General features: G+C 53.8%; 8 protein-coding genes across 8 annotated transcripts; 7 read left to right on the forward strand and 1 right to left on the reverse strand.

The window, feature by feature from the left end:
• Nucleotides 1–590: 590 nt before the first annotated feature.
• G6M90_00g029540 (uncharacterized protein) lies at nt 591–2,612 on the forward strand (the record flags this gene model as incomplete). The annotated part of the gene is made up of 4 exons (XM_014685731.1): nt 591–913; nt 978–1,178; nt 1,257–1,527; nt 1,599–2,612. 4 exons carry the CDS (start codon nt 591–593, stop codon nt 2,610–2,612), a joined length of 1,809 nt encoding a protein of 602 aa, XP_014541217.1.
• A 2,135-nt stretch (nt 2,613–4,747) lies between these two features.
• G6M90_00g029550 (uncharacterized protein) lies at nt 4,748–6,286 on the forward strand (the record flags this gene model as incomplete). Its single annotated transcript, XM_066130034.1, has 6 exons — nt 4,748–4,815; nt 4,891–4,963; nt 5,037–5,245; nt 5,323–5,459; nt 5,523–5,686; nt 5,753–6,286. The coding sequence occupies 6 exons, from the start codon at nt 4,748–4,750 to the stop codon at nt 6,284–6,286; spliced, it is 1,185 nt and encodes a 394-aa protein (XP_065985941.1).
• A 538-nt stretch (nt 6,287–6,824) lies between these two features.
• On the forward strand, nt 6,825–7,490 carry G6M90_00g029560 (uncharacterized protein; the record flags this gene model as incomplete). The annotated part of the gene is made up of 1 exon (XM_014685729.1): nt 6,825–7,490. One exon carries the CDS (start codon nt 6,825–6,827, stop codon nt 7,488–7,490), a length of 666 nt encoding a protein of 221 aa, XP_014541215.1.
• A 4,321-nt stretch (nt 7,491–11,811) lies between these two features.
• On the forward strand, nt 11,812–14,207 carry G6M90_00g029570 (uncharacterized protein; the record flags this gene model as incomplete). Its single annotated transcript, XM_014685728.1, has 3 exons — nt 11,812–12,070; nt 12,149–12,692; nt 12,770–14,207. The coding sequence occupies 3 exons, from the start codon at nt 11,812–11,814 to the stop codon at nt 14,205–14,207; spliced, it is 2,241 nt and encodes a 746-aa protein (XP_014541214.1).
• Nucleotides 14,208–15,066: 859 nt separating this feature from the next.
• lxr1_0 (NADP-dependent mannitol dehydrogenase) lies at nt 15,067–15,932 on the forward strand (the record flags this gene model as incomplete). Its single annotated transcript, XM_014685727.1, has 2 exons — nt 15,067–15,386; nt 15,452–15,932. 2 exons carry the CDS (start codon nt 15,067–15,069, stop codon nt 15,930–15,932), a joined length of 801 nt encoding a protein of 266 aa, XP_014541213.1.
• Nucleotides 15,933–17,207: 1,275 nt separating this feature from the next.
• G6M90_00g029590 (uncharacterized protein) lies at nt 17,208–18,093 on the forward strand (the record flags this gene model as incomplete). The annotated part of the gene is made up of 3 exons (XM_014685726.1): nt 17,208–17,289; nt 17,351–17,501; nt 17,547–18,093. 3 exons carry the CDS (start codon nt 17,208–17,210, stop codon nt 18,091–18,093), a joined length of 780 nt encoding a protein of 259 aa, XP_014541212.1.
• Nucleotides 18,094–20,310: 2,217 nt separating this feature from the next.
• G6M90_00g029600 (uncharacterized protein) lies at nt 20,311–24,047 on the forward strand (the record flags this gene model as incomplete). The annotated part of the gene is made up of 6 exons (XM_014685725.1): nt 20,311–20,400; nt 20,573–20,799; nt 20,898–21,190; nt 21,291–22,487; nt 22,551–22,946; nt 23,017–24,047. The coding sequence occupies 6 exons, from the start codon at nt 20,311–20,313 to the stop codon at nt 24,045–24,047; spliced, it is 3,234 nt and encodes a 1,077-aa protein (XP_014541211.1).
• Nucleotides 24,048–24,358: 311 nt separating this feature from the next.
• Nucleotides 24,359–25,381, reverse strand: patD_0 (Alcohol dehydrogenase patD; the record flags this gene model as incomplete). Its single annotated transcript, XM_014685724.1, has 1 exon — nt 24,359–25,381. The coding sequence occupies one exon, from the start codon at nt 25,379–25,381 to the stop codon at nt 24,359–24,361; it is 1,023 nt and encodes a 340-aa protein (XP_014541210.1).
• Nucleotides 25,382–26,221: the final 840 nt, after the last annotated feature.

The following is a 26,221-nucleotide window of genomic DNA, read 5'->3' on the forward strand; positions in this document are numbered from 1 at the left end:
TGCCGTCCACGTCGCGCCGTGTCCGATCACTTGCATCACGTTGCCGCTTCACCAGATTGCGCCATCGATCACGACTACCGCGTCATTGCACTCAAGGCCAAGTAGTGCTGGCCAATCATTCTGCACATTTGGTCAAATCACGGCATTCACATTTGCCAAGAATGAGTAGCCAGGTTTACTCTAAATGTTATTTATGCTAATTAGCCTGTTATCAAGATAATTATTCGTAGCCCACGGCTCCTAGTTTCGGCAACGCAATCACGGCTGAAACAATACATCTCATGCCTGGACTAGCCGATATCGCGCAATTAGGACAAGAGCTCATGCTGGGAGAGTACTTCTTGTAGCATCAATGCATCTAGTAAAGAAAAGTGCCCATTTGCAAACGAGCATATATAGCAATGTATCCCGTTGGCAACTGAAAGAAGGGGTCCGGGGCCCTGTCCGTGGTAGGGTAGGTCCATCTGTCGCTCAACATATCCCAAATATTCACAATCCTGCCATCTATCGGTCGAGTGCCGCGGTAGCAAATCTGCAGGCTTTTTCTTCGGCTTTCTCGTCTCTTGAATCCGCCTGGAAGCCATAAAATCATGCTTCCATCAAGGAGAAACGGCGTCGGTGATAGCGGCAGCTTTGTCGAGCCGCCCCTGCCACAAGCTGCCGGCTACGTTATTGTCATCGTGATTGGCTTTTTGATCGCACTCATCATGATGGCAATAACTCGTGTATTGAAGAAGACTGCGGGGGAAGATAACAATAAAACAGAAATGTTCATGACGGCCAATCGCACAGTCGGCACAGGACTAACAGCATCGGCCGTCATTTCGTCCTGGCTTTGGAGTACGGCGATGCTTGGAAGCACTCTTGTGGGCTACAACTTTGGCGTTGCCGGTCCCTTTTGGTTTGCAGCAGGGTGAGTCCCGCGTGTAGAGATGGCCTCGGGCTGCACAACCGTCACCAGACTAACAGCTCTATAGCTGCTCACCCATGATTGTCTTCTTCTCCTTGCTCGGCATCGCCTGCAAACTCCGAGTGCCGGAGGCTCATACATTGTTAGAAATTGTCAGAATCAGATACGGCACGCAGGGCCATGTGGTCTGGATTGTGCTGTGCTTGATCAACAACATCATTGCTGTAGCAAATATGCTTCTCGGTGCCAGTGCCGCCATTTCCGCTCTGTGAGTGCCGGTGAATGTTCAAACGTGCCGCCCTGAAACTTGCAGCTTCAAAGCTCTAACAGCACTCTGATTGTCTAGTACCGGAATGCATATCATTGCTGCCACGTTTCTATTGCCCGTTGGGGTTGTGTTGTACACGTTTGTCGGAGGCATCAAGGCAACCTTTTTAACCGACTACTTCCACACGTTTGTCATTACAATACTTGTTTGCTTTTTTACAATCAAGGTATTCTTGGTTCCTGAGATTGGGACGCCGCAAGATATGTTCGATATCATCGCCAAGGCTGGCCAAATCCATCCCGTTGACGGTAATCGAGACGGGTCATATCTTACCATGACGAGTAAAGGGGTACGTTTACCGAAGGCGCCGACGACAGCAACGTGTGGATTGCAAAGTAACTAACCGGCGGGACACGATAGGCTCTTCTGTTTGGTATAATTCACATTCTGGCCAACTTTGGACTTGTCATCATGGACACGGGCTTCTTTGCAAAGGCATTCAGTGCTGCGCCGCACGCCGTAGTTCCTGGGTACATTGTCGGAGGAATCGCATACTTTGCCATCCCGTGGTGTCTCGGGACCATTATGAGCTTCGCGGCGCTGAGTCTAGAGGATACGGAGCGCTTTCCAACGTTCCCTCGACGCCTGTCGCCTACAGAAGTCTCCAATGGTCTAGTTCTTCCGTATGCCGCCGTCGCCATCGCGGGCAAGGGCGGTGCCGTTGCCGTGGTGTTGATTACCTTCATGGCGGTTACGTCAACCATCAGTGCCCAAGTCATCTCGGTTTCCTCCATCATTAGTTTCGACATATACCGGCAATACTTCAACAAGGCTGCCAAAGACAGCGACGCCATCCGATGGACCCATATAGGCGTTGTTGCGTTTGGCATCTTCTCGGCGGCTTTCTCGACAGCACTGCATTACGGCAACGTGGATCTTGGCTGGACTCTATACATGCTTGGTGTATTGACCTGCCCCGGAATCGTCCCAACCGTATTCACCATTCTGTGGAAACGCCAATCCAAGCTGGCTGCCATAAGTTCGCCAATATTAGGAATGGCAACTGGCATCGGCGTGTGGCTGGGTTCAGCGGCAGCTCTCTATGGAGAAATCAGCGTGGCCACGACCGGGCAGACGTTGCCTTGCGTCTATGGAACAGTCGCCTCTGCCTTCAGTCCAGCCTTGTACTCGGTCGTTGTCACCGTCATTAGGCCGGACAATTTTGACTGGGCTTCCTTCCGGAACGAAAGACTGGCCTTTACCGCCTCATCGACAAGTGTGGCCGATGTGTCAGAGTCGGACAAAAATGAGAAAAAGACGCACGATGAATACATTCAGAGCTATGCCGCCGACAAGGCCAAGCTGAAACGCTGGGGAACGATTGCAGCAGTCTGGAGCTTGGCCACATTTCTGGGACACTGGGTTCTCTGGTGAGTCGCAAATAGTACATACCTCATAACATTGACTAACACCGGAGCATGTTAGGCCTTTGCCCATGTATGCGGCAAATTACGTTTTCAGCCGGTCATTTTTCGTAGCATGGGTAGTTGTATCAATCATTTGGGTCTGGGGGACCATGCTCGTTGCCGGCTTTTACCCCATTATTGATGGCTGGGGACAATTGAGCCAAGTCTATCGTGGACTTTGCCAAGGACGGGCCAGGAGCTGAACTACATGGTGATTTTCACCCGCAGCTGGAATGCTCCTTTGCCAGCATCAATTGATCCTGTCGGTTCGTGTGCCTCGCCCGGCTAAGTGACTCGGCGTCAGTGGCTGATTTGGACAGGTCTGGTTGGCTCCAAGGGGTAAATTGGAGGTTCCAACCTGCTGAGAAGTCGGGGACGCTGTTATTAGGGCTCCACAGCTCGATATGAGATGAATTGATGGCATTCGAGGCGTGAATTTTGGCGGAAAACTTCGTTTTCTAGAACCCAGCTTGCCAGCCAACCCGTCTTCGGTGGCGGCGAATGTGAGCGGTTTTAGATGAACCAGACCTTGACAAACTCCACTTCTGGTTTGAACTAATGACCAAGGTCAACGGAAAGTGGCTTCTTTGGATGTCTCTTTGTACTTGCATGTGGCAATACAATGCGGATTGCAGCCGTAGAATGTGGCTGCCTCCGGGCGCTCTCCCGCTCAACACATGCTCGGTTGTTCCGAATATTCCGTGCGTGTTTTAGAATGCTGACAGGTGTCAAATGGCCATTTCTGGAATAGCGGACAGTTGAAGAGGCGCTGGCCATTACAGAATTTTGGCTTGGATCTATTTTTTACTAGTGTTATTATGCATGTCAATGGTATGCATGTCTTCATGTAGACTGCAGCATCAAGGCCATGACTCTGACATGACCAAGTAGTACTCCAAAGCTGTTCCTTTCCATCGGTTCCCGATACCAGGCGCCTGTTTACATGCTTGGTTAGCATTTGAAACCATGGATGCACGTCATAGTTTAGATCATGCAGTTTTCTTTCCACAGACACTGGTTCTGCCTTTGATGGTCAAGGCGCCTCATACCAACACGTTGCGCCGGCCAAACTCGATCTATTCGACATGGGCGTAGATATGGACAAGGTCCGCCCATCCGCCGTCACCCCGGCTCTTCACAACCAACCATGACTTCTTGCGCCATCCCAGAACGCTGGGCTGAAAGGAGCTGACGTCGTCTGCAGGCCAATGTCCTCAAATGTTCCGTGGAAGCCACTGAACCCCCTGCCGGCCCCCGCCAACATGACTCAACGACTGTCGCACTTGCCAGTACCATGGTTTCTCTCGACCATGGGCTCCGTGATGCCGCGTCGACTAGTTTGCTGCATGGAATTGGCTACCCGGACAATCATGCGGTAGATAAGCCTAGGCTGAGGAGTACCAAGACGTTGGGAGAGCTGACACGGCCCGCCGAGGACGAACATCGTGTTTCACCGCGGTAGTCCGCCAGGCTCCGTGTAGAGGTGGCATGTGGGTTTTGCTTGACGAACAACACCATCGTGAATCGTGGGACGCGGGATGCGGGACGCAGGGCCTTCCGGTGCGATCCAAAGGGGGGGATGGGTCCAATTTGCGCCGTCGTGGATCCGGGGTAGCTGTGCCTTTAGATATCAATGATAACATGGCTGGTGTTTATTGCAGTCAAACGACACCTGCCCGTTGGTATTGCCAACTACTCCTCGTGTCATACCGGCATCCTCGATTGGCTGCGCCCAACGAGCCAAAATCCTGACGGCGCTAGACTCTAGACTGCGAGGGGTCCTCGGTATTGACACCAAAATCACCCGTCTAAATGAGTCCCGAAACGGCCAAGAACAGTTCCAAGATCGCCGTCCTCGTGGGCCCTCGTTCTTCACCCCCCCCTGAGTTCCGGTGGGAAGCGCTTGGCATCACGTCTGGTCGAGTCTGGTACTTTACTGGTGGTGGCTCAACGTCGCACAACCCACCTTTACCTTGTTGGTTGCTGCGTTTCTTCATATATGCGCACCAAGGGCCAATTCTCCGTCCTCGATCCCAGTTTGGGAATCCTTTGGGTAGTCCCCATATGAACTCGCAAGACGTAGATGCGTCTCCAACCAGCATCATGTCGAGTCTAGCGGCGGAATCATGGTCCTGGTACGGACTGACGTGGCTGGTCGTGGCCACCAGAATGTTGGTCTTGTTGAATCTCTCTGCTGTCGAGCCAGCCATGTTCATGTCGAGTTGTTGTTCTAACAGGCTACCTAGGGCATCGCAGGTTCTTCTGAGGGGCTCCGTAAAAAAGCTCAAACTAGACGACTTCCTCATGGTCATGGCCATGGTACGTTTGGCGTGTTCCACGTACTGCACATGATCCCGATGCCGTGGCTGATGTTTGCTGGATATTCATCTAGTGCACCGATACGGTCCTCATTATCGCGACCAACATCATAGCAACTACGAATAGTAACCTGATCGATCCCAACCACCCGGCGTCGCTATCACCGGAAGACATCAGGCAACGCGAGTTTGGGTCCAAAATGGTGCTTTTAGCAGAACAGATGCAGTGCGTGACCATTTGGCTGGTCAAGGCTTGCCTGCTGCTCATGTACCATCGTCTCACGTAGGTTCCGGCTCTACATGCAGCTGGCATCATGGTGATGGATTCGCCATGTGCAGTGTAGCTAACTCTCATGATAGATTGAGTTTAAAGGGCAACCTGGTGGTCAAGATTGTGGCTTGCTATGTCGCCGTTGGCTTCGTCTTGATGGAGATATTGTATTTGGGAGTTTGGTGCAGGCCCTTCTCTCAATACTGGGCAGTGCCTCCCGATTCCAGTGAGTCTTTGTTCTGGTTCCCGTCATGCCGGCACCAAGTCATAGTAACCGCATCCTTTTCAGCACAATGTTCTGCAGCGACAAACCATCTCATAACCAACGCTGTGCTCAACATCTCATCCGACATCATGATAATTCTCATACCGATGCCCGTCTTCCTACAATCACGGCTGAAGTGGAGGAAGAAGCTGATCTTGGTTGGCGTTTTTGCACTGGGCGGATTTACGGTACGCATGACCCTCGGGCATTTCTGGAAGACGGGCCGTTGTTGGCTAACATGCCATGTCTGGTAGATTCTGTCGGCGATTCTCAACAAATTTTACAGCTTCAATGAGCCGTTTGGATCCGCGTGGACGTTTTGGTACATTCGGGAATCGTCCACTGCCATCATCGTTGCCAATCTTCCGCTTACGTGGACCGTCTTCCGACGTCTCTTCCATCTGCGATCATTCGACAATAGCGAGTACTCGTCCAAGACCCGAAGCGGTCAACCCAGTTCAACTTTGCGATCCCACGGCCAAGCTCACGGCCGCACCCCGAATCGCAGCTACATCAGACAGGGCGACGCCAATGACGACGACTTGGCAGGCAGCCAGGAGGAGATTACGAAAGGACATGGCATCTCGCTGCGCATCTACCAGCGTCATGATGTGCAGATTAGCTCCGAGCCGGTTACCAATCATCACGCTCGGCAGTTATCCAACGAGTCACTACCCGACGGCCTCACCACGACGATTAAGGGTGGCGCTTCTGGGTCCTTCCTACTTGATGCCGAGACTGCATCGGATAAATCGTATCCAGCTGTGAAGGTGAACTCTAGCGTGTGATTTGTTGCTCTTTGATGTGGACTTTATAGACCAGCATGTACTTGCCGTGGGATTTGTGTATTATACCCTTTTACTTGGAGCTTTTGCAATCATTGACATGATTGCACTTTGATCGTGAGGAGCAGTGGTTGTTCATCACTGGTTGTTGACATTGCGGCCATCTCGTACACAAACTTTGCCATTTGCCACAGACTGTGAATCCGTGTGGGTGCGTAGTATTGACAATTAAAGACGCCTGGCCGTTTAATCCCCTGTGGCTTGCACCAGCAGCCCGCGTGAGACAGGATGAACCGAGGTGGACACTCACGATATCCACAACCACGTGAAAGAGCAGTTCAATGAGAAAAAGATGCAGCGGCCACTGTGACTCCATGTTGTTCCAGGTATTCCATCTCCCTCTTTCATGGTGCTGTCCCGTGAGTCTGGGACATCCGCCCTTGGACAGCATCCGCGCCACTCCTTCTCATGACACAGTCAGAGGCCCTTGCCAAGCATCTCGAAAGTCGGCATGGCAACGGCTGCAATTACGGCACCAACCATGGACAATGCCGTGCTGTCCATGTCCCTAGGGTCATCTGTCCTTTACGGCATCCATCTCCGGTCCGAGCCGTCGCACTCGCGCATGGCCTTCAAAACAACAGCCACCGCGCTCCTCGCCGTGTTTGCCGGTACGCAAAGCCGGCATTGGCAACTCGTCCCGGCCCTCGCGCTCGGGTCACTGGGCGACGCTTTTCTTGCCTGGCCAGGCGACGAAGCGTTCTTCCGGGGACTGGCCAGCTTTCTTGTTGCCCATGTGTTCTATGCCTCGCTCTTTGCGGGCATTGGCAATGGCATCGACTTTGTCCTGCGTGACGTGCAGCGCCTGGGCCTGGCGGGAGGAATGCTGCTGCTTGCGCCGTTCATGAGCTTCGCGCTGATGCCCAACGTTTCGAAATCTCTGCAAATCCCCATCGCATTATACTCGACGGTCATCTTGATCATGGTGCTCTCTGTCCTCACCGTGGACAATGACCAGGTGGTTTTGGGGGCCGTTCTGTTTGCGATTTCAGATAGCGTCCTTGCTACCGATGAGTTTTTGATGCCCAAGGACTCGAGATATCGGGGATTGATGCAGCACATTGTTTGGATTTTTTACTACACTGGCCAGCTGCTGATTGCCGCTGGGCTTGTCGATGGATGGGACTGGGTCAACCAGCTCAGGTAACCACCAGACCTTCTTATTGCAGCAACCTGTCGCCGAGGCTTATGTTGAAGGACATTATTATAAAAGCCTGGTTACTTTCTTTGGCCTTTGACGTGCTGGCCGGATTCTTCTGGGTTTCTTGGCAGCACATTCCCTACTGTACAGAAAGTGATTCCAGGGTACAAGACATTGCCACCTTAAGGTTATACCTCCATACGACCGCGTGTCCTTTTGATCTCGGGCAAGCCAGTTCACAATCTGCTCAATTCAAACCAGCAGCGTATGGCTATATAGGATGCGGAAAGTGCCAGCATAGACTTTCAATGATATAGATGGCGCTCCCAGCCTCTTGGATCGGTGTGCAGTTCTGTCAACTTCGTTCAAGCAATCTTGGCTGCTCATAAGCCTGTCGAAACGTATTGGTCGTCTTGGAACGGTGCAACCATTAGATGCCTGGCAAGGCTTGTTTTTCTTTGCCCAGAGACCAGTTGCCACATGTGCGTCATGCTTTCTTTCCAAGCCAAAGACGCTACTGTTGTCTTCTTGTTGCGGATTCCTGCTGCTAAAGCAACCTCGGGGAGGGCCTTGGCAGGGCCTTGGTTCAAGCCAGAAAGAGCCAAGTACATCTTTCGACCATGACAGCACCCATGACGGCCAAAAGTCCGTAGACTCCGTACGTCGAGCAGTCTTGGACCTACTGCCAGTGGGGTTTACGACTTGGAGACCACTCCCATCTCCACCAAGATGTTGCACAAGACCGGCTTGCGCCGGTTTTGACCCCGTCGATGTGGGTTGCCATGGCGTGCCCATGGGGAACAATATTCCCCAGGCCGAAAAGAGCGATATCGACTTGTACCAAGATAGTTCCCGTGCCAAGACAAAGTAACCAAGGTCCTGTCGGGGTGTGACTGTCGCGAAGTACATCTATTAAAATAGTAATAGACAAACGTCAGAAGCGAATTTCGGGATCCAGACGTCGCGGGACCTTGTCCAGTTTGCTCGTAAATAAGCTGTGTGCGCAAGGGTTCCCATTCTACCAATACTACATAGTTGTTAGGCATATCTGAAAGACATTGCTGTGGTTCGAAAACATGTGCGGCTTAACCTGCTACACAGAGCGAATCCAGAGGCAGTACCAAGAAGCAAGAATCGTTGATTCTGTTGAATGCCCGAGCCGAGCAGTCTCACTCGCTGTCTGCAACCCTGCCAATACTACGTGGATGAGGTCAAGCCACAGAAGAGCCACGAATAACATGGTGAAGGACTGAGCGTCATCGCCCTCGTATGTATTTACCTCATTAACCGAGGAGGAAACGCGGTCACCAGCCGGACGAGTTATGTTGCGCCTTGCACAAGGGAGGACTTTGGAGTCTGCTGAACATTTAAGCCTGCACCGACTCCAGTGAGGGCCAAAGCCAACATGGAGGGCTTCCTGACGGGGCAATGGTGAATGACGGAAGTTTGCGGTATAAATCAACTCAAGAAAATACCGGACTGCTGCATGCATAGTGTACTCCGCGGGGAAGCTGTAAGCTCGGTTCAATACGAGGGCAGTCTACGTACATCTAGGCCAACATCCTACAGATCACGTCGACTCGGGCAGGGAGAATCGTGTTGGCCACTGAAGGTGTCGACGAATTCCAAAAAGCCATTGTATAATGGAATAATCCCCGTGCCTCCCGTAGGATAAGCCAAAGCCTTGTCTAACGGGCCTTGTTGCAGCCAAGAGATTCAAAGGTTCCTTGAACCAGGGTTATGCAGACCAATCCACTAAGAGGAGCCACCCCGCGCAGCGTGATTGTGGTCATGTCTGGTCAACATTGAAGGTCAACTGGTGTTGCAGACGCGGCACGATATGGGGGCTGTCGTGAGGTTGTCAGCAATGAGCCAGGGCGTCCGCAATCACTTCAGTGGCACACTACTCTGTGCAAGCATGTCGGCTCTACATTAAACTGTCTATCCGACGAGACTTCTTACCAAGAGAAGAACCTTTGATTACTGCCCGCGGGGATTCCTATCCAGGTTGGCGCCGGAGAAATGCGTCAGCAGTCATGGCAGCATGTCTTGTAAAGGGCGTCTATTATCGAGACTATCTGCCCAATTCCTCCGGCCCTAGTCGGCCAACTTAAAAAAAAGTCTAAAATTCAAGACTTGGTGAATTAGTAGAAACAAAAGTCCGCTGGACAGGATGCTCGAACCTGACCTCGGGCGATGAGCCTTGAAGCGGGTGTGGACATCAGGCCGCACCAGTTTTCCGGCGTGGCATTTGGCGAAACGTCTGCGGTTGTAGTGATGATGCTGTTGGCCATGCCATTTCGCCTTGGGAAAATGCATGCAACCAGTCGACATGGCGCGGAAGCAAACTGCTCTCGGTACATGCTGTTGACTCTGGAGTGCCCGATTCGGCTCGAGCTTGCGACATGGCGGCCAGCGCTATCGAACACCGTTCGAAATGTCAAGTCCGTTGTTTAACCCGTCATGTCGTGACAAGGCCCGCAGGCCGTCACTTCAAATTGGCTCACACAGTGTGGCAGGAGGGCAACTGGCCGAGATTCGTCCACCACTGGATAGGTACCTGGAAGACGTCGACGACTGTGGACAGTGACTCTCTTGGCGACCAGGGATTCAACACCGCGTCGGGCCACCTACGAACAGGGCTGCGTCGACCCGGTCAGGCAATGCGACAATGTGGGTTGATCAAGACACACCCCTGAGTCGGCGGCCGCGTCGGGTGGGTATGCCCAGTTGGGTGTTCTTTTAGATGTCTGGTTCATGTTGTACATGGTCGGTATTGGGGTTTTGGCATCAATACAACACGACTTGTTTGGAGATTCAACCGAGACATGTGCGCCGCGATGAGTTGCGTGACAACGGGGGCCGAACAAGCCACGACAACACTCTTGCCTTGAACAGACTCGGGATCGTAGAGAGTGAACACCACATGTCGAGTACTCTATCAACATTGAAGCCTCAAGTCTTTAGTGGATGGGTGTGCCGGTGAGGGCGCCAAACCGAGGATATCCCATTGACCAGCCTAGTATCCCGGCAACGCCACCAGGACCGTTTTGGTAGGAGGCCGAATAACCTTAATGACATTCACCGTAGCCTTTTATTTTCTTGTCCCTCATGACCATTTGCAGGACTGTATGCATGGACCCTTTGAGGGCAAAGTAGCCAAGTTGACGTGTGTGTATTTGGGGTAATGATGCAAATCTTGTCGACTTGCCAGATCTTCCCTAGCGCGCTGGCAAGAAAGGGGTCCGGTTCTACGGAGTAGCTTGACTTGATTGCGCCTTGCGATGAAGAGTCAATTCGATGCCAGGAGGGCGCCGATTGCACGCTGGTACAGCCCATGGGCCCTGTGGTCTTGTCCCGAGTATCGCTCGAGTCTAGATGGCTTTCTTCAACACGGCTACTATTGTCACCAGAGATGATGTTCATGTCGGAGTGATGTATGAGGCTCTAGAACCTACTCGACTATTCACGTTGGCCGTTCCTGCTCGTCTCTCACCATCCTGTACAGAGTATCAAAACGACGTCGGCTGTACATCGGAGGTGATTAGTATTGTGAACAATACAAAATCCTCCACGGCCAACAAATTTGAACTCTCTAAACGCAAACTAACAGAGCCAGCTAGTCGTCCCTTCTAATTACGCCTAGTCTCACAGTGCCCAATCCGAGCGGCGGAGCACCGTATGATAAATCCCACTTGGAGGCCGGCCATCGCCAATCGGAGGGCATACACCAGAACCACATCGTATCCATGACACACCTGAAGGCGAGTTGCCAAAGACAAGAGGGAGAGAGAAAAAAAAAAAGTTCCCACGCTTGCAGCCGGGGTTGGCCTAGACAGGGGGGGTTTGGGGGACGCTACGCGAGCCGGCCAGATGGACGAGCAACCCAATGCCCAGAAAAAGCAGACGCCGCGCCTGGAGCTCGCGGTTCATCCCAAGTGATGATCATGACTCTACTGGTATCGCGCGCCCGAGTGTGTATTTGGGATCTTTTGTATTTTTCCCGGGGTGCGGCATTGGAGTCGGCGGACCCCGACACGGCCGTTCCACGGGCTCTTTGGTCTGGATGGAGTTTGGGTACATGCCATTTAATACATGCGATATCCTCACTAGCAGTCTGGCGTTTCAAGCTCCTTGCCTGCGTCTCGTCTCGTCTTGTTGATCGTTGGGACGAGTGACCATCCGTCGCATCGCACTCGACGCGACCGCTTCGCACAGAGCCCAGCCCGGCTCTCCTGTCCTGCTTCTTTTCGTCTCGCCAGCCAGACAGACGTTGGCTTTTTTTTTTTTTTTTTTTTTTTTTGGCTCTGCACCGGCCGCAGCAGCCATGGCTTCCGGTGCCATTACGACGGGCCACGAGGCCCACGATGCCTTGATGGATGGGCACATCGAAAAGAGAGCCTCGGTGGTGGCCGCCTCGGAGCTGAAGCCGGGCGAAGAAGTCGAGGACGAGGAAATCACCGATCTCTTCTCCAGCTTTCCGCCGCTCAAGGGCATCGAGCACGAGCCGAATCCCCTCACCGCGCGCGCCGTCCTCGTCGGCATCGTTCTCGGGTCGCTGGTCAACGCTTCCAATGTATATCTAGGTATGTGATGCGACGTGGCCGCGGCGGCGCAAAATCGACTCCCGAGCGGCTCCAAGTGTTTTAACCCTGCGCTCCCAGGTCTCAAGACGGGCTTCACCTTCAGCGCCACAATGTTCGGCGCCATCTTCGGCTACGGCATCATCACCCTGTTCACAAAGCTTCTCCCGGGCGTCCCCCTGATCGGGATGAAGTTCGGCCCCCAGGAAAACTCCATCATTCAGGCTTCTGCCACCGGCGCCGGCGGCATGTCGGGCGTCTTTGTCGCCGGTCTGCCCGCCATGTACCGGCTGGGCCTCCTCTCCGAGGACCCCAAGTCCGACTTCCCTCGGATCCTCACCATCACCATCATCTGCGCCTTCTTTGGCCTCTTTGCCGCCGTGCCTCTTCGCAAATTCTTCATCATCAACGTGGCGAGAGAGCTCAACCTGGTCTTCCCCACTCCCACCGCCACTGCCCTGGCCATTCGATCCATGCACGCGGTGGGGTCGGGCGCAAACGACGCCATGAGGAAGATCAAGGCCCTCGGCTTCTCCTTCCTCGGCGCGCTGACGCACATTGTCGTGTCGCAGTATGCCAACGGCATTCTTCACGAGTGGCATATATTCACCTGGTTCTATGCCTGGTTCGTTTTGCGGCCCCCCCTGCCCACCAGACAGACGTCTTGACTCTTATCTAACACGGATGACTGACTGCATGTAGGAGCGGATACACCAACTGGGCCATCAACATCGAGAGCTGGGGCTGGTACATCCAGTTGACCCCGGCCTTCTTTGGCTCCGGCATTCTCGTCGGCCTCAACGCCGCCCTTTCCTGGTTCCTCGGCACCGTGGCCGCCTGGGGCCTCATCGGTCCTCTCCTGGTGCACTATGGCGAATGCATTGGCGAGCAGGTCGGCGAGGGCAAGTGGGCGGAACTGACAAACTTCAACAAGCTCAACGACATCACCAAGCCCGGATTCGTCCCTTCGCCCCGCTACTGGATGCTGTGGCCCGGCGTCATGGTTCTCCTCGTCTACAGCCTGGTCGAGTTTGTGCTTCACATCCGGGTGGTCTGGGACGGGGCCAAGTATGCCTTCAGGTCCATGGCCTCGTCCATCAACGGGGGGCTCAAGTCCAAAGGCAAGAGTATCCCCTTCTTGGAGAAGCAGGCCGCGAAGCTCGAGGAGGAGTCTAGCCTGCTCGAGGACTTTGCGCCTCCCGAGCAGCAAGTGCCGGGCTGGATCTGGGGCCCCGGCACCCTTGTCATGGTCGTCGTGTCTTGTCTCGTCTGCCACTTTCAATTCAACATGAACGCCGGGCTGGCCGTCCTCGCCTGCGTGCTCGGAATCCTCTTTGCCTTTCTCAGCATCTACGGCGGCGCCGTCACCGACACTGCACCCCTGACGGCATCATCCAAGGCCTCGCAGTTGGTCTACGGCGGCATCACAAAGGGCAATTACAGTGTTGCTGATGCCCAGCGAATCAACCTGATAGCCGGCAACATCGCGTCTGGCTGTGCAGACGTCTCCAACAGCTTGGTGTCCGACTTTCGGGTTGGGTTTCTGCTCAAGACGCCCCCCAAGTATCAGTTCTACGCCCAGGCCGTAGGCGCGTTGGTCTCGGTCTTCCTGGCGCCGGGAATCTTTGTCCTCTTCATGTCCGCGTACCCGTGCGTATGGCGTACTGACCTGCCAAAGGAAGAGGTAATGCGATGTCCCTTCAAGGCACCCTCGGTCGTGGCGTGGCAGGCGGTTGCGCAGGCCGTCACGGCGCCCGAGATTCCCATTCCTCTTTCGTGCACCATCTTCTCCATTGTGATGGGGGTTGTCGCCGCTCTGCAGGCCGTTGTCAAGAACTTCTATCTCGTCGGCCCTCGAGAAAAGTACCGGGACTATCTTCCCAACTGGATGGCGGTCGGCGTGGCTTGGGTTCTGGGGGCTGATAGCGGATACGCCAACGCCATCTTGTTTGGCAGCGTCACGGCGTGGTGGTGGAAGAAGTACTTTGGCAAAAACTTTGACATGTATGCCTTTTCTGTTGCCGCTGGCCTGATAGCTGGTGAAGGGTTGGGGGGCGTCGTCAACGCTGCCCTGACGCTTGGAGGCGTCGATGGCCTCAAGAAGGGCACTTTTATCGCTCTGCCCGGAGAGGATTGGTGATGCGATCAAGATGACACATTTTTTTTAGCTATAATACTATGGACGTGCAACGAAGAACCTTGACAGTACCAAACTCAAAGTGACGTGCCAATATCCCGGACAACGGAGAAGAAGAGAGGAGTTGATGCCAGCATTGTTGCCGACGAGCCCGCAGCGTCCGCCCCCATTCTACAAGCACTCGAGGTGTGAGCAGACGTTTTTGTCGCCCATCATCAATGCCAGTATGTACATACGTCGATATTGAACAGATTGCCATGACTACCAGATCCAAGGGGGGGTTTCATTCTCCACACTATCGAAACCCTCATGCGGGGGAGCGAGCCCCCTTGACGTTACTCAGCATGCAAAGGCTCAGGTAAGCCAAGAGAGCGAAGCTTGCCGCTGGTCATGCTTGTGTAATGGTTGACCAAAGACACTAGGTTCACAAGCAACCCAATCATCAATGGTTGATACTCCAAAGTGCTGGCGGCGCTGTGGATGCCGTCAGCCACGACAAACCCTCAAAGTCGGGGATCCTCTGCGGCCTGGGACGTCTGGAACATTGAACTCACGGGTTTTGGTGACGACATTGGTGGGGTCTCCGCTGCGCTATCCAGGTCCCCTCCCTTGAGGCCTCAACAGCAGCCGAAGCTCTGAGTGGTCTCAGTGCTCTCTCTCCAAACTCTGATGCCGGTCTGAGAAATGCCCAGGAAGCGCCACCCTGGTTAAAAGCTCAGGACCTCCTCTCCTCGGCGGAAGGAGCGATTCCTTTTCCCCTCATCACCTCTTCTACCACCGTTGCCTCTTTCACAAGACCAAACAACGCTCTGTACATCTATTATTATTCCTATTCCTACTCCTACTCCCCACCATCGTCATTATGCCCGTCTCCGTCCCCAAGACCGATCGTCTCGTTGACCTCTTTAGCCTCAAGGGCAAGGTTGTCGTCGTGACGGGCGCCTCGGGCCCTCGCGGCATGGGCATTGAAGCGGCTCGCGGGTGTGCCGAAATGGGCGCCGACGTTGCCATCACCTACTCGTCACGAAAGGAGGGCGCCGAGAAGAACGTCGAGGCGCTGACCAAGGAGTACGGGGTCAAGGTCAAGGCTTACAAGCTCAACGTCAGCAACTACGACGACGTGGAGCGGTGCATCAACGGCATCATTGGTGACTTTGGCAAGATTGACGGCTTCATTGCCAAGTACGTTCAACCCGCTTCGTCTTTCCCCCCCGTGGTCTTGGATGCTAACAGCAGTGTGTCATCAGTGCCGGTGCCACGGCCGATGCCGGTGTCATTGAGGGAACTGCGGCTGCCTGGGACAAGGTCATCCAGATCGACCTGAACGGCACCGCGTACTGCGCCAAGGCCGTGGGAGCTCACTTCAAGAAGCAGGGCCACGGCTCCTTTGTCATCACGGCGTCCATGTCTGGGCACATTGCCAACTTCCCCCAGGAGCAGACGTCGTACAATGTCGCCAAGGCCGGCTGCATTCACATGGCTCGCTCGCTGGCAAACGAGTGGCGCGACTTTGCTCGAGTCAACTCGATTTCCCCGGGCTACATCGACACTGGCCTCTCCGACTTTATCGACCCCAAGACGCAGGAGCTCTGGCGTTCCATGATCCCCCTCGGCCGCAACGGACTCGCCAAGGAGCTCAAGGGCGCCTATGTCTACCTGATTTCCGACGCCAGCACCTACACAACCGGAGCTGACCTCGTCATCGACGGTGGATACACCTGCCGATAAGCGGGGGCCGCATGTGGCGGCGGTTCGTGACGGGATGCCGAGTACCATGATGTACCGCGTAAAACGGAGAGCTCGCTGACAAAAACATGAGTAAAGATGAAATAAAATGAAATATGAATCAAGAGTAAAAGCTAGACGGCGCCTCGTGCTCTATCCAATTGTTTTGTCGGGCAGCGTCCATGGCCAAGGAGATGCTAGCACCATCGTGAAGTCGGCGACGCGAGAGTGCCGCTCGGATGGGGCGGAGGTTCATTCCATGTCCAATGTCACGTGAAGCTATGCATTGCCAGCCTGTTAGTATGGGGAGGGAGGGGTCGCCCCCTCACCTCATCCCAACGCAACATTGAACAAAGTGGGGGCATCATTGGCCCCGCGAATTGGTGGATAAAGCACTCTGGCGTTCTGAAGCGATTTATACAGGCTAGATATTCGGGATACAGAGTCTGGGAATGTAGACGGAGTATGTGAGCACCTCTTCCTCTGTTATTCTCCGATTGGCTCCTGATATTTACAATTGAGTCTCTGCAAGGGCTCCGGCCTGGGAGAGTTGCCCGCCCTCACCAAGTACATATGTAAGTGAGGTCCGGTGGGTCGATGCATTTTGGAGCAGGTGTCTGGTCCATGCTAAGTCGTTGCTGGATACTCAATGCATCTCCCAACAGCCGACCGGGCGCCACGGCGGCATCCCCATCTCCAACCGTCGACCCATGTCCGACTTGACGTCCGTCTCGCGCGTCAGCGCCAGCGGCATGTTGGTGCGCCTTGCCATCTTTCGGTGCAACCTAGAGGCGAGCCACCAGATCTTTTTTTTTTGTGTCCATGTCGCTCGCTTACACTGAAACACACTGTCTTATTCAAGCTTTCGCTTCTGTGGTGACATCTTGGTGGCTGCTGTCGCCGAAACGAAAACGCCATGCCAGCCAAACGCCCAGATATCAACGGTGCTACCCTACACACCCTGACATGATTGGGTTTGGCTACCACCAGTGAGGCCAGCCCGAGTGATGAATACACGGGCGATTTGGTTCATGTCCGAATTCAATTTCGATTCATCTTCCAATCAAGGGGATAAAGTTTCCCAAGTTCACACCTCGGAAGCACGCACATCCGCGCAGTGGCTGTCGTTATTTAAAGGAAGAAGACATCCGCCATGCTTCAATTGGCTGTGGGAGCTGCCGCCAGTATCCCATCCATGTCTCCCGAGCCTGGTGAGGGAAATAGAAATAAGAGGGAAAACACTATATACTCTACAAAATACATACACATTACGGTACAATGTCAACAGATCACCCCGTCTGGTTCATCGCCGCCGCATCAAGCGGCTTCGGCCACGAGATTGCTCTCGCAGCCCTAAAACGTGGACACACCGTGGTCGCCACGGCTCGGAGACGAGCGCGTCCAGGACCTGGCGGAAGCAGGTGCACACGTCCTGGCCCTCGACGTCACGTCTCCCCCTTCGACCATTGAGTCGGTTGCTGCGAAAGTGTTTGAGAAGCACGGACGCGTCGACTACCTCGTGATTGCGGCGGGCTTTATTCTCGAGGGCGCGGTCGAGGAGGTTTCGCGGCAGTAAGTCTACGACTCTTTCAACACCAACGTGTTTGGCGCCGTGAGCACGATTGCAGCCTTCCTGCCGCGCTTGCGAGCGCAGCCGGTAGCCCCCGACGGCGTGCGGTCTACCATTGTCACGTTTGGGAGCCTGGCCAGCTGGAGAGGCGGCGCCGGCTTCTCAATCTATGCCATGACCAAGGCCTGCGCGTCGTCGCTGGCGGAATCGCTTCGGGATGAACTGGCTCCTTTCCAGATTCGCGCTGCAACGGTCGAGCCCGGCTATTTTCGGACGTCTTTTCTCAACGCCGGCGTCATGGTCAACGCGCAAAATCGCATAGAGGTGTACAGCGACGAGGCGACACCCACGGGGCAACTGAGGAAGAAGTTGCTTGCCGTTGATGACAACCAGCCTGGCGACGTCGTCAAAGGGTGCAAGGCTCTTGTAGATGTGCTGACTGGAACTGGGCTAGCCCACGGCAAGGACCTCCCGGTGAGGGTGGTGTTGGGGCCGGATTGTGAACGAGTCATTCGGGACAAATGCTCACAGAGGCTTGGGATATTAGATGAATGGACAGATGCCATCAGAAGCACCGATCATGACCCGTCATAGAAGATGGTGATGGGGTTCTTGATGAGTATGCCCAAGTAAGAAAGAGGGTTAAGCGTCTAGGAGTCGCAAGGTACAAGCGCAACCACGTCGTGGGATTAAACGATGATGAGCTCTCCGCTTAACAGGATGCACTATTAACATTGTATCCACTATTTTGGACATGACAGCTATCATTCATTCATAGCTCCAAGAAAATTGCATACAGTTTAATATCCGGGAGGATTGGTGCTGAAGCCGAGCTGTGGCGGTGACGCGGTTTATAGCAACATGGCCCTTTGTATCAATTATTCCCTTGACCTTTAGGTCGAAAGATACATCACGACTGGAAACCCACGGCTCGGTAGCAAAACCACGGTTAGACATTACGACATGTTATATATTACTCCGTACAGTGTAATAGTATGCTGCAAGGAGTGATGGAGGCGTCTGGTGTCTCTTGTCCCGAGAGGAACCGGATAATAGAGCTTGGCTAAAAGCATGGCGCGCCCCTGGATAAGAATCCACATGCACCTTGTCGCAGCCTGCCAATCCAGATCTCTGCTCTTTCAATGTTGGGAAAGCCGTCCAAGCGCAATAGAGTTTGGCTAACGGCAGCCCCGTACCGTGGGTACTGGCACTGGGAGCATCTCCTCGAAACAGTGCATGTGGGTTTATTATCAATTGGCATATGCGTCGTATCGGACGTAGTACGGAGTATTGGCTTGACAAGACGATGCTGGATATTGGATCTTGTGTTGTACAACATGGCGAGTGACTCGGCCTACAGAAGTAGTAGTTGCACAGCAGCCAGACATGTGCACGACGGGAGTTGACCTGGGCAGCTTGTGCCGGCGTGTTGGCAAACTGACACGTCATTTTGATTCTTGTCAAGACTCAAGACAGTACATGCACAAGTACTAGATTGGGTTCTGGCCCACCAAGACTGTCCGCATCGTCGTTTGGGGCTGCTTTATCGCCAACGGCTCACCAAGACCAGACCCTACTTGGTAAGTAAACGGCAGGACACGTTGTGGCCCATGTACGGCGCCTACGCCGTGCGTATGTATGTACATAATTAATCAACATTAAATGCACCCGTAAACGTGGCCGTGAGCCACCAGAGCTATGACCTATCGACAACTTGGGGGACCTGTTGCACGTTGACAGATCTGCGTGCCACCAACCCGACATGTGGGCCGTCAAGGGATGCGAGGCTAGACAAGACTTGACGGTCCCAGCCAGTTGGGGCGGAACTTCTGGCTGCATGCCATTGCAGGGCTTTGTATACGGGCAAGACGTTGCTAGTTGAGGCGTTGCGTGTGTCCAGTCTGGTCCCGTGTAGGACGACGGAAGAGTGTCAGGTCCTCGACTCTTGCTTGCCTGCCAGCCGGGGCGTCTCTTGGTCCCCTTTTGCATGCCATCGATTGACGTATTTGGTTCGTCATGCGCGCTGCGAGCATAATGCATGCCGGGCTCGCAGTGTCTTGCAGCGGTCGCTCAACATTGACGTCCCCGAGCCGTGGATCGCCATCTGCCTCGGACCACGGAGGCGTCTGTGAGTGGTGACGATTCAGTCGGGACCCCAGCACCCAGTTTGTCTCGACTTGATTGGCGGCGCATCGACAGGGACCCGAGGATGAGATGGGCATAGCGTGCGAGTGTGGTCTGAGACTCTCTCTCAACTCTCCACACAACGTCGAGCCAGCCACCACCACCCGACGGCCATGTCTGCCCCTGTCTATGTACTATGTACTACTACGGAGTACTGCACACATAATGGGCTGTATTTTCTTGGCTCAGCAAAAAGCAAATCCAGCCTGCTTGCTACTACGTATCTTGTGGCGCTCCCATTTCTTAGCGCAAGATGCGGGAAAAACGGCGCCTCCGCCTTCAAACCGTGGCAGTGCGCCAACGTTGAATCTCGGAGGCCCCTGTTCGGTTGACGCAAATCTTCTCATCTGGTTGGACAAGGGCCCGGGGCTTGCTTGCCTTGCCGGGGATCGCTGGGAGACATTGCAATTTGGTGGTTTTGCGTTCTTGATCCGGTGTCATGGTCGATCGATTCCATGTCGATTCTCAGCCGTTTCCTGCCCCACGCTCCGACAGACTCCTTGTAACCGTCTTTTTGCTTCTAGCTTCTCCCGTTGTCTTTCCATCTCCCTCATCTTCCTCCCCGAGCGACCCTTATTCACCTCTCTCTTCATGGTAGAATAACGATGCTGCGCGGTTTGCCTCATAATGGCCCTTGACTCCGCACCTCACCCGACGGACGCCGCCATATCGCACCTATGGCACTTCATCGAGACCCGAGGCCTGGATCTGGACGTGGTACGTTGTGTTTGCCGCTGTGGACGGTGTTGCGTACTGCGAGTGTGATTCCTCGTGTATATCACGTCTCGATATTACACCAATGTGCAAGACACAGACCTGCACTTCCGCGGGAGGGATTGAGCACGGCTACATCGTCGACCTGCACACCAAAACTAACTCTTGGTCTTAGGGCAGTTCCCAAGATCCAAGGCAAGGGTCTGCGCGCAACGACTCTTCAGGCGGCGGAACTCTTAGCCAGACGGCAGGTAGCAAAGGATCGTCACTCGGCAAGTTGGGGACAACATTCATTCCTGTATCCGTCTTCACGGCCGTGTGTCTCGTCATATTCATCCTTCTGCGCCGGTTCTGCAAACGTGTGTATGCACCGAGGACCATCCCAGAGCTGAGAAGCCCCGAGTAAGATTCCTATGCTATGCGACGCGCACTCTTGAATGCTGGGGCGGGCCATGCTCATGTACCGACGTCTTGAGCATCGTACTAACCACCGCGTGCAGTGTGCCCAGCCCGCCTTTACCTGGAGGATGGCTGAACTGGATTGTTCCCTTTTTCAAGACACCCGACACCATCGTTTTGAACCATGGCTCCCTCGACGGCTTCTTCTTCCTACGATTCTTAAAGGTCCTCCGCAATATTTGTCTTGCTGGCTGCCTCATCACGTTTCCCGTGCTATTTCCCATCCATGCCACAGGGGGCAGTGGACTCACCCAGTTGGAAATGTTGACCATAGGCAATGTCAAGGATCCTCAAAAGCTACTTGCCCACGTCTTCGTGGCGTGGGCCTTCTTTGGTATGACGCCTGAATTCTCTTCAGCTTGTTTTTCCCGAGCCTCGTTGCGGGTGTCTTGCGACCAGACTGATGCTAATCCTGCCGTTTTTTAAATAAAAAGGGTTCGTGCTTTACATGATTGTACGAGAGTGCATCTACTACGTCAACCTCCGTCAGGCGTACCTGTCGTCGCCGTACTATGCAGACCGAATCTCCTCCCGCACGATTCTACTTACATGTGTCCCAAAGGAATACCTGGACGAGCGTCGTCTCCGGAAGCTGTATGGGGACTCGGTGCGGCGTGTGTTTATTCCGCGAACATCCAAAGCCCTCGTCAAGATGGTAAAAGAGCGAGAACAAACGGCCGAGCGGCTGGAAAAGGCTGAGATTGCACTGATCCGAATCGCGAACCTGGCTCGACAAAAGCAACTGGCCAAGGATTCGAAGCTTGCGGAACCTTCCACCGCCGCAGCGTCCATCACTGAATCGACGGGCTCGAAACAAGACTTGGTCGTGGTCCCGAGTGATAGCACTGCTAATGATACTTGCAGAGGTGATCTGGATGAGGCGGAATCGCCAGGGTCAATAATTCGCCTGGAATCTCTACGACGCAACCCCGATAAAGACAACGACGACACCAGCCAGCATGAAGGCATCAAATTGAATAGCATCATGGCGGACGAGAATGAAAAATTGGACCAAGATGACGGCGAGTATGAGCACCCATACGGTCTATCGATGGATCTCCCGGATGTTAGAGGATCTGTTGCCGCCCAATGGATTCCGGTACAACGACGACCATACCATCGGCCAATTGGCAACTTTGGCCGCCGCGTCGATACGATACGATGGACACGCACACGACTGCGAGATCTCAATCTGCAAATTTTCAAGATGCGCCGACAAGTCCGACGAGGCGATGGCATCACGTTGCCGTCGGTTTTTATCGAATTTTATACGCAGGAAGCCGCCCAAGCGGCGCATCAAGTACTGACACACCACCGACCGTTGCAAATGTCGTCGCGCCTGCTCGGCATTCGGCCAGACGAAATCATTTGGTCCTGCCTACGAATGCCGTGGTGGGAACTCATCATCCGACGCTTTGGCGTCTTGACCTTGGTCACGGCGGCAATCATCTTTTGGGCCGTTCCATCCGCTTTTATTGGCACAATTAGCAACATCGAGGGTCTAACGCAGAAGCTCACGTTTCTCAGCTTTCTAAACAAGCTACCTAGTGTGATTTTAAACTTTATCCAAAGTTTTATGCCAGCAGTGGTCTTGTCTCTGTGGATGGCGGCAGTGCCCTGGATGCTTCGATGTAAGTACTCTCTCCATCTCGATGACCGTCAGGCTTTCTGGAGGATCTGACATTTCGTCCCAGTCTGCGGTGCCCAGTCTGGTATTCCGACGATAACACGAGTCGAATTATTCGTGCAAAATGTGTATTTTGCCTTTCAGGTCGTTCAGGTCTTCCTCATCACCACCCTCACTTCGGCAGCGTCGTCGGCTCTTGGAAAGATTTTGTCGAACCCTCTGGGTGCAAAAGATCTCCTCGCCGAGAATATTCCCAAGGCATCCAACTTTTACCTGTCCTACATCATGATTCAGTGCCTAATGAGTGGAGGAATGCGCCTTATCCAAGTTTTTGGATTAATTCGGCATTACATCGTCAGCCGTGTGAGCGCGGTACCTCGTACGAGGTACAAGCGCTGGTGTAAGCTCGACTCTCCATATTGGGGTGGCGTGTATCCCATCTATACCAATATGGGCGTGATTGGTACGTTTATTTCCATGATGCGGTCGCAAATCCTCACGCAAATACATGCATACTGACGTTTGCGTTTTAGCCCTCAGCTACTCCTGCATTGCCCCCCTCGTCCTTCTCTTTGCCGCCGGGGGGTTGTTTGCAACCCAAGTGGTTTGGAAGTACAACCTCATCTATGTACTAGACTCTGACATGGACACCAAGGGGTTGTTTTATCCTCGGGCTCTCATTCACCTGACCATTGGTCTCTATCTGGCCGAAATTTGTCTTATAGGCCTGTTCGCGTTGAAAGGTGCTTTTGCGCCTTTGGCATTAATGGTCTTGTTCTTCATTTTTACAGGCCTCGTGCATTTCTCCCTCAGCGACGCAATTGCACCCCTTTTACTCAATTTGCCGCAAACATTGCCTCTCGAAGGTGAAATCCAAGAAGAAGAAAAGGCAAAGGCTTTGCGGGAGAAGGAACTCGCCACGGCGAGGTTGGAGGGGGAAGACGGAGCGACGGGAGCGGCAAACGACTACTATGACTCCGAACAAGTCTTTGGCGACGAGGAACAGCTGGAACAGTCAGACACCGAGGAAGAGGAAGAAGAGGAGGATTCTGGAGACGAACACGGGCCCATTACGGGAACCAGAGCCGTGGAAGGTGCAGCTAGCATTGGGTCTACGTTGAAAGAATGGGCCAAGGCTACAACCACGGCAAAAGTCAACAAGGAGATCAACAGCCCAGGCGTACAGGAGTTTCTAGCCAAGATTCAATTCTGGAAACATGACAAGCACGCGAATGGCGAACCACCAGGCTTCCTGGCACGATGGCTTCATCCAGAAGAGTATGAGGATTTTGTTGCTTTGCGAAATACCATACCTGGGGATCAACTCCGTCATGTTGAGTACCCATCCGAGTTTAGGAAGCGATGCTACCTTCCGCCAGAGATGTGGGCGCCAAAACCTACTTTATGGGTACCTCGAGATGAGGCCAGAGTCAGCAGACAAGAGGTTGCCCATACCAAGAAATACACGCCCATCTCGGACAAGGGCGCAGAGTTGGATGAGAAGGGTGGAGTGGTAGTCTATTTCGACAAAGCACCGATAAAGAAAGAGCGGATGCTTCTGTAACATAGGATTGGGTTTAGCATGGCGAACTGTTTGCATTTCGTAGGACTACCAGACTTGCTCAAGGGACAAGCATAGCCCAAGCACGATAATGAAATGAACAATGATATGTGAGACGTCAATATCGTTAATGCTACCGTAGCCAGTCTGTTTCGGTAAACAATGGTACATGAAATCCGACGGTATTTTGGCACTTGCAAACTTGCAATTTTATACCTCAGTTCCATAACAACCACCGTCTTGGATGTTCCCGATGTTGCCTCCCTTCCACATTGCCCGTCTCTCTATTCGGCGTTACGCAAAACGTCAAGTCGCTACTGCATAACGAGGACATTCCGGAATCGAGGCTTGCCTGCTACCAGGCTGTCCACAGCCTTCTGAACATCGGCAAAGGGATATTTCTCAATCATGCATTTGACATCATGAGTTTTGGCGAAACGAATAGCCTCCTCGCTGTCCAAGGCATGACCTGAAGGCCACCCACACACACTCAAGCCGCCGAGCACCATGGCAACCGTATCAAATTGAACACCGCCCGTCGGGGCGAGACAAAGAAGCTTGCCTCCGGGAGCCAGGCCGCCCACCAGTTTCCCAACGACTTCGGGATTGGGGGCCGTTTGAACAATAATGGCAGCGCCACCGAGCTTTTTGAGCTCAGCGGGACCATCAGACTTGCTCGTGTTGATGTAATGGTGAGCACCCAGCTGTTTGGCAAAAGCAGCCTTGTCGTCCCCAGACGAGAGGACGGCAACCTCGTAGCCCATCTTATGGGCATATTGCACACCAAGATGGCCCAAGCCTCCAAGTCCCTGAACAGCGACCAGCGCGCCCTGCTCGACGTGCATTTTTCGAATACCATTAAACACGGTGACACCGGCACACAGCAACGGAGCAACCTCTGCCGGGTCCGAGTCCTTGGGGATGCGAACAACAGCCTCCTGGCGGAGGAGGACATATTCGGCAAAGCCGCCATCCTTGGAGACTCCGTTGACAAGCTCATTGTCGCACATTTGGAATTGGCTACGCTGGCACTGTCGACATTGGCCATCGTGGCCGCCGTGCCAGGGACCGCCGACGCGCTGCCCTTTGGAAATATGGCTCACGCCCGGGCCGAGCTCGACGACATCGCCCACAATCTCGTGCCCTGGCGTTCGGGGGAACACGTCTCCCATGTGGCCCCCGGCCACGGCAACGTCGGAAAAGCACACGCCGCACGCGAGGACTTTGACGAGAACTTGGCCGGGCCCGGGGTGCTGGAGCTCTACATCTTGCAGCTTGAAGGGACCGTTGGCCTCTGTGATGACGACGGCCTTGAAAGTCTTGGGAAGTGAAGCCATCGGTGCAAAGGACGTCTAGGGGGCGCGGTTTTGACAAGAGCACAGCAAGTTACTAGTTGAAAGCCAGCCCAAGGGAAGAGCGTTTCGAGCCGCAAGATGCGCGACGGTGTGCCGGCAATCCGTGTCCCTTTAAAGCATCATCTTTCCAACGGAAGCCCGCTGCGTCATTGAACGCGCACTACACAGCTCTTGACAGACAAGATGCAGCTAGCGCACACCTCTTTCGCAATTGGGATTAAGCTGGAACAAATAGTGTTTTGGGGCCAGCGATCGATGGGCTCCGGACGATCCGCAGCAGCAGAGTTATCCTTTTAGGCTTTATTAGCACGACTATTTCCTCTGGGGTCGGTCCAATGGATGAGTCCCACCACCAGACTGCCCTGCTTGGTCGGGGCCAGACCATTGATGGGCTTTGATGACATCATGTCAAGTCAAGTCTGGTCGTCTGTAACGCCGAAGGCTATGTGGCAACTTGCAGCGAGGAAGCAGAGTATCCTATAGCTTCACACCGAGATGTAACCGAATACTACTGCGGCATTTGGACAGGCGGCGAGACTATTGACATGTACCCAATTCCTAGTTGGGTTGCGTGGTGCGTGTAATAGTTGCAGTATTTCCCTTGGCGTCTGTGAGGCACTTTGCATACAATTAAAGCATACCTGCTACCGAAAGTGGAGGATACCATCGATTATTTGGTGTCTGCCAGCAGTAGCCACGACGCACCTCGGCCGTTTTGACGCATTGCATGTGATGTAATTGGCAACTTGGAGCACTTGTCTCCCTGCTCTAGCAAGGACACCATCAAACCTGCTGCAATTGAGCCTGGCCCTTGGTAGTGAA

This window comes from Metarhizium brunneum, chromosome 1, assembly GCF_013426205.1.
Source record: "Metarhizium brunneum chromosome 1, complete sequence".
Lineage (NCBI taxonomy): Eukaryota > Fungi > Ascomycota > Sordariomycetes > Hypocreales > Clavicipitaceae > Metarhizium > Metarhizium brunneum.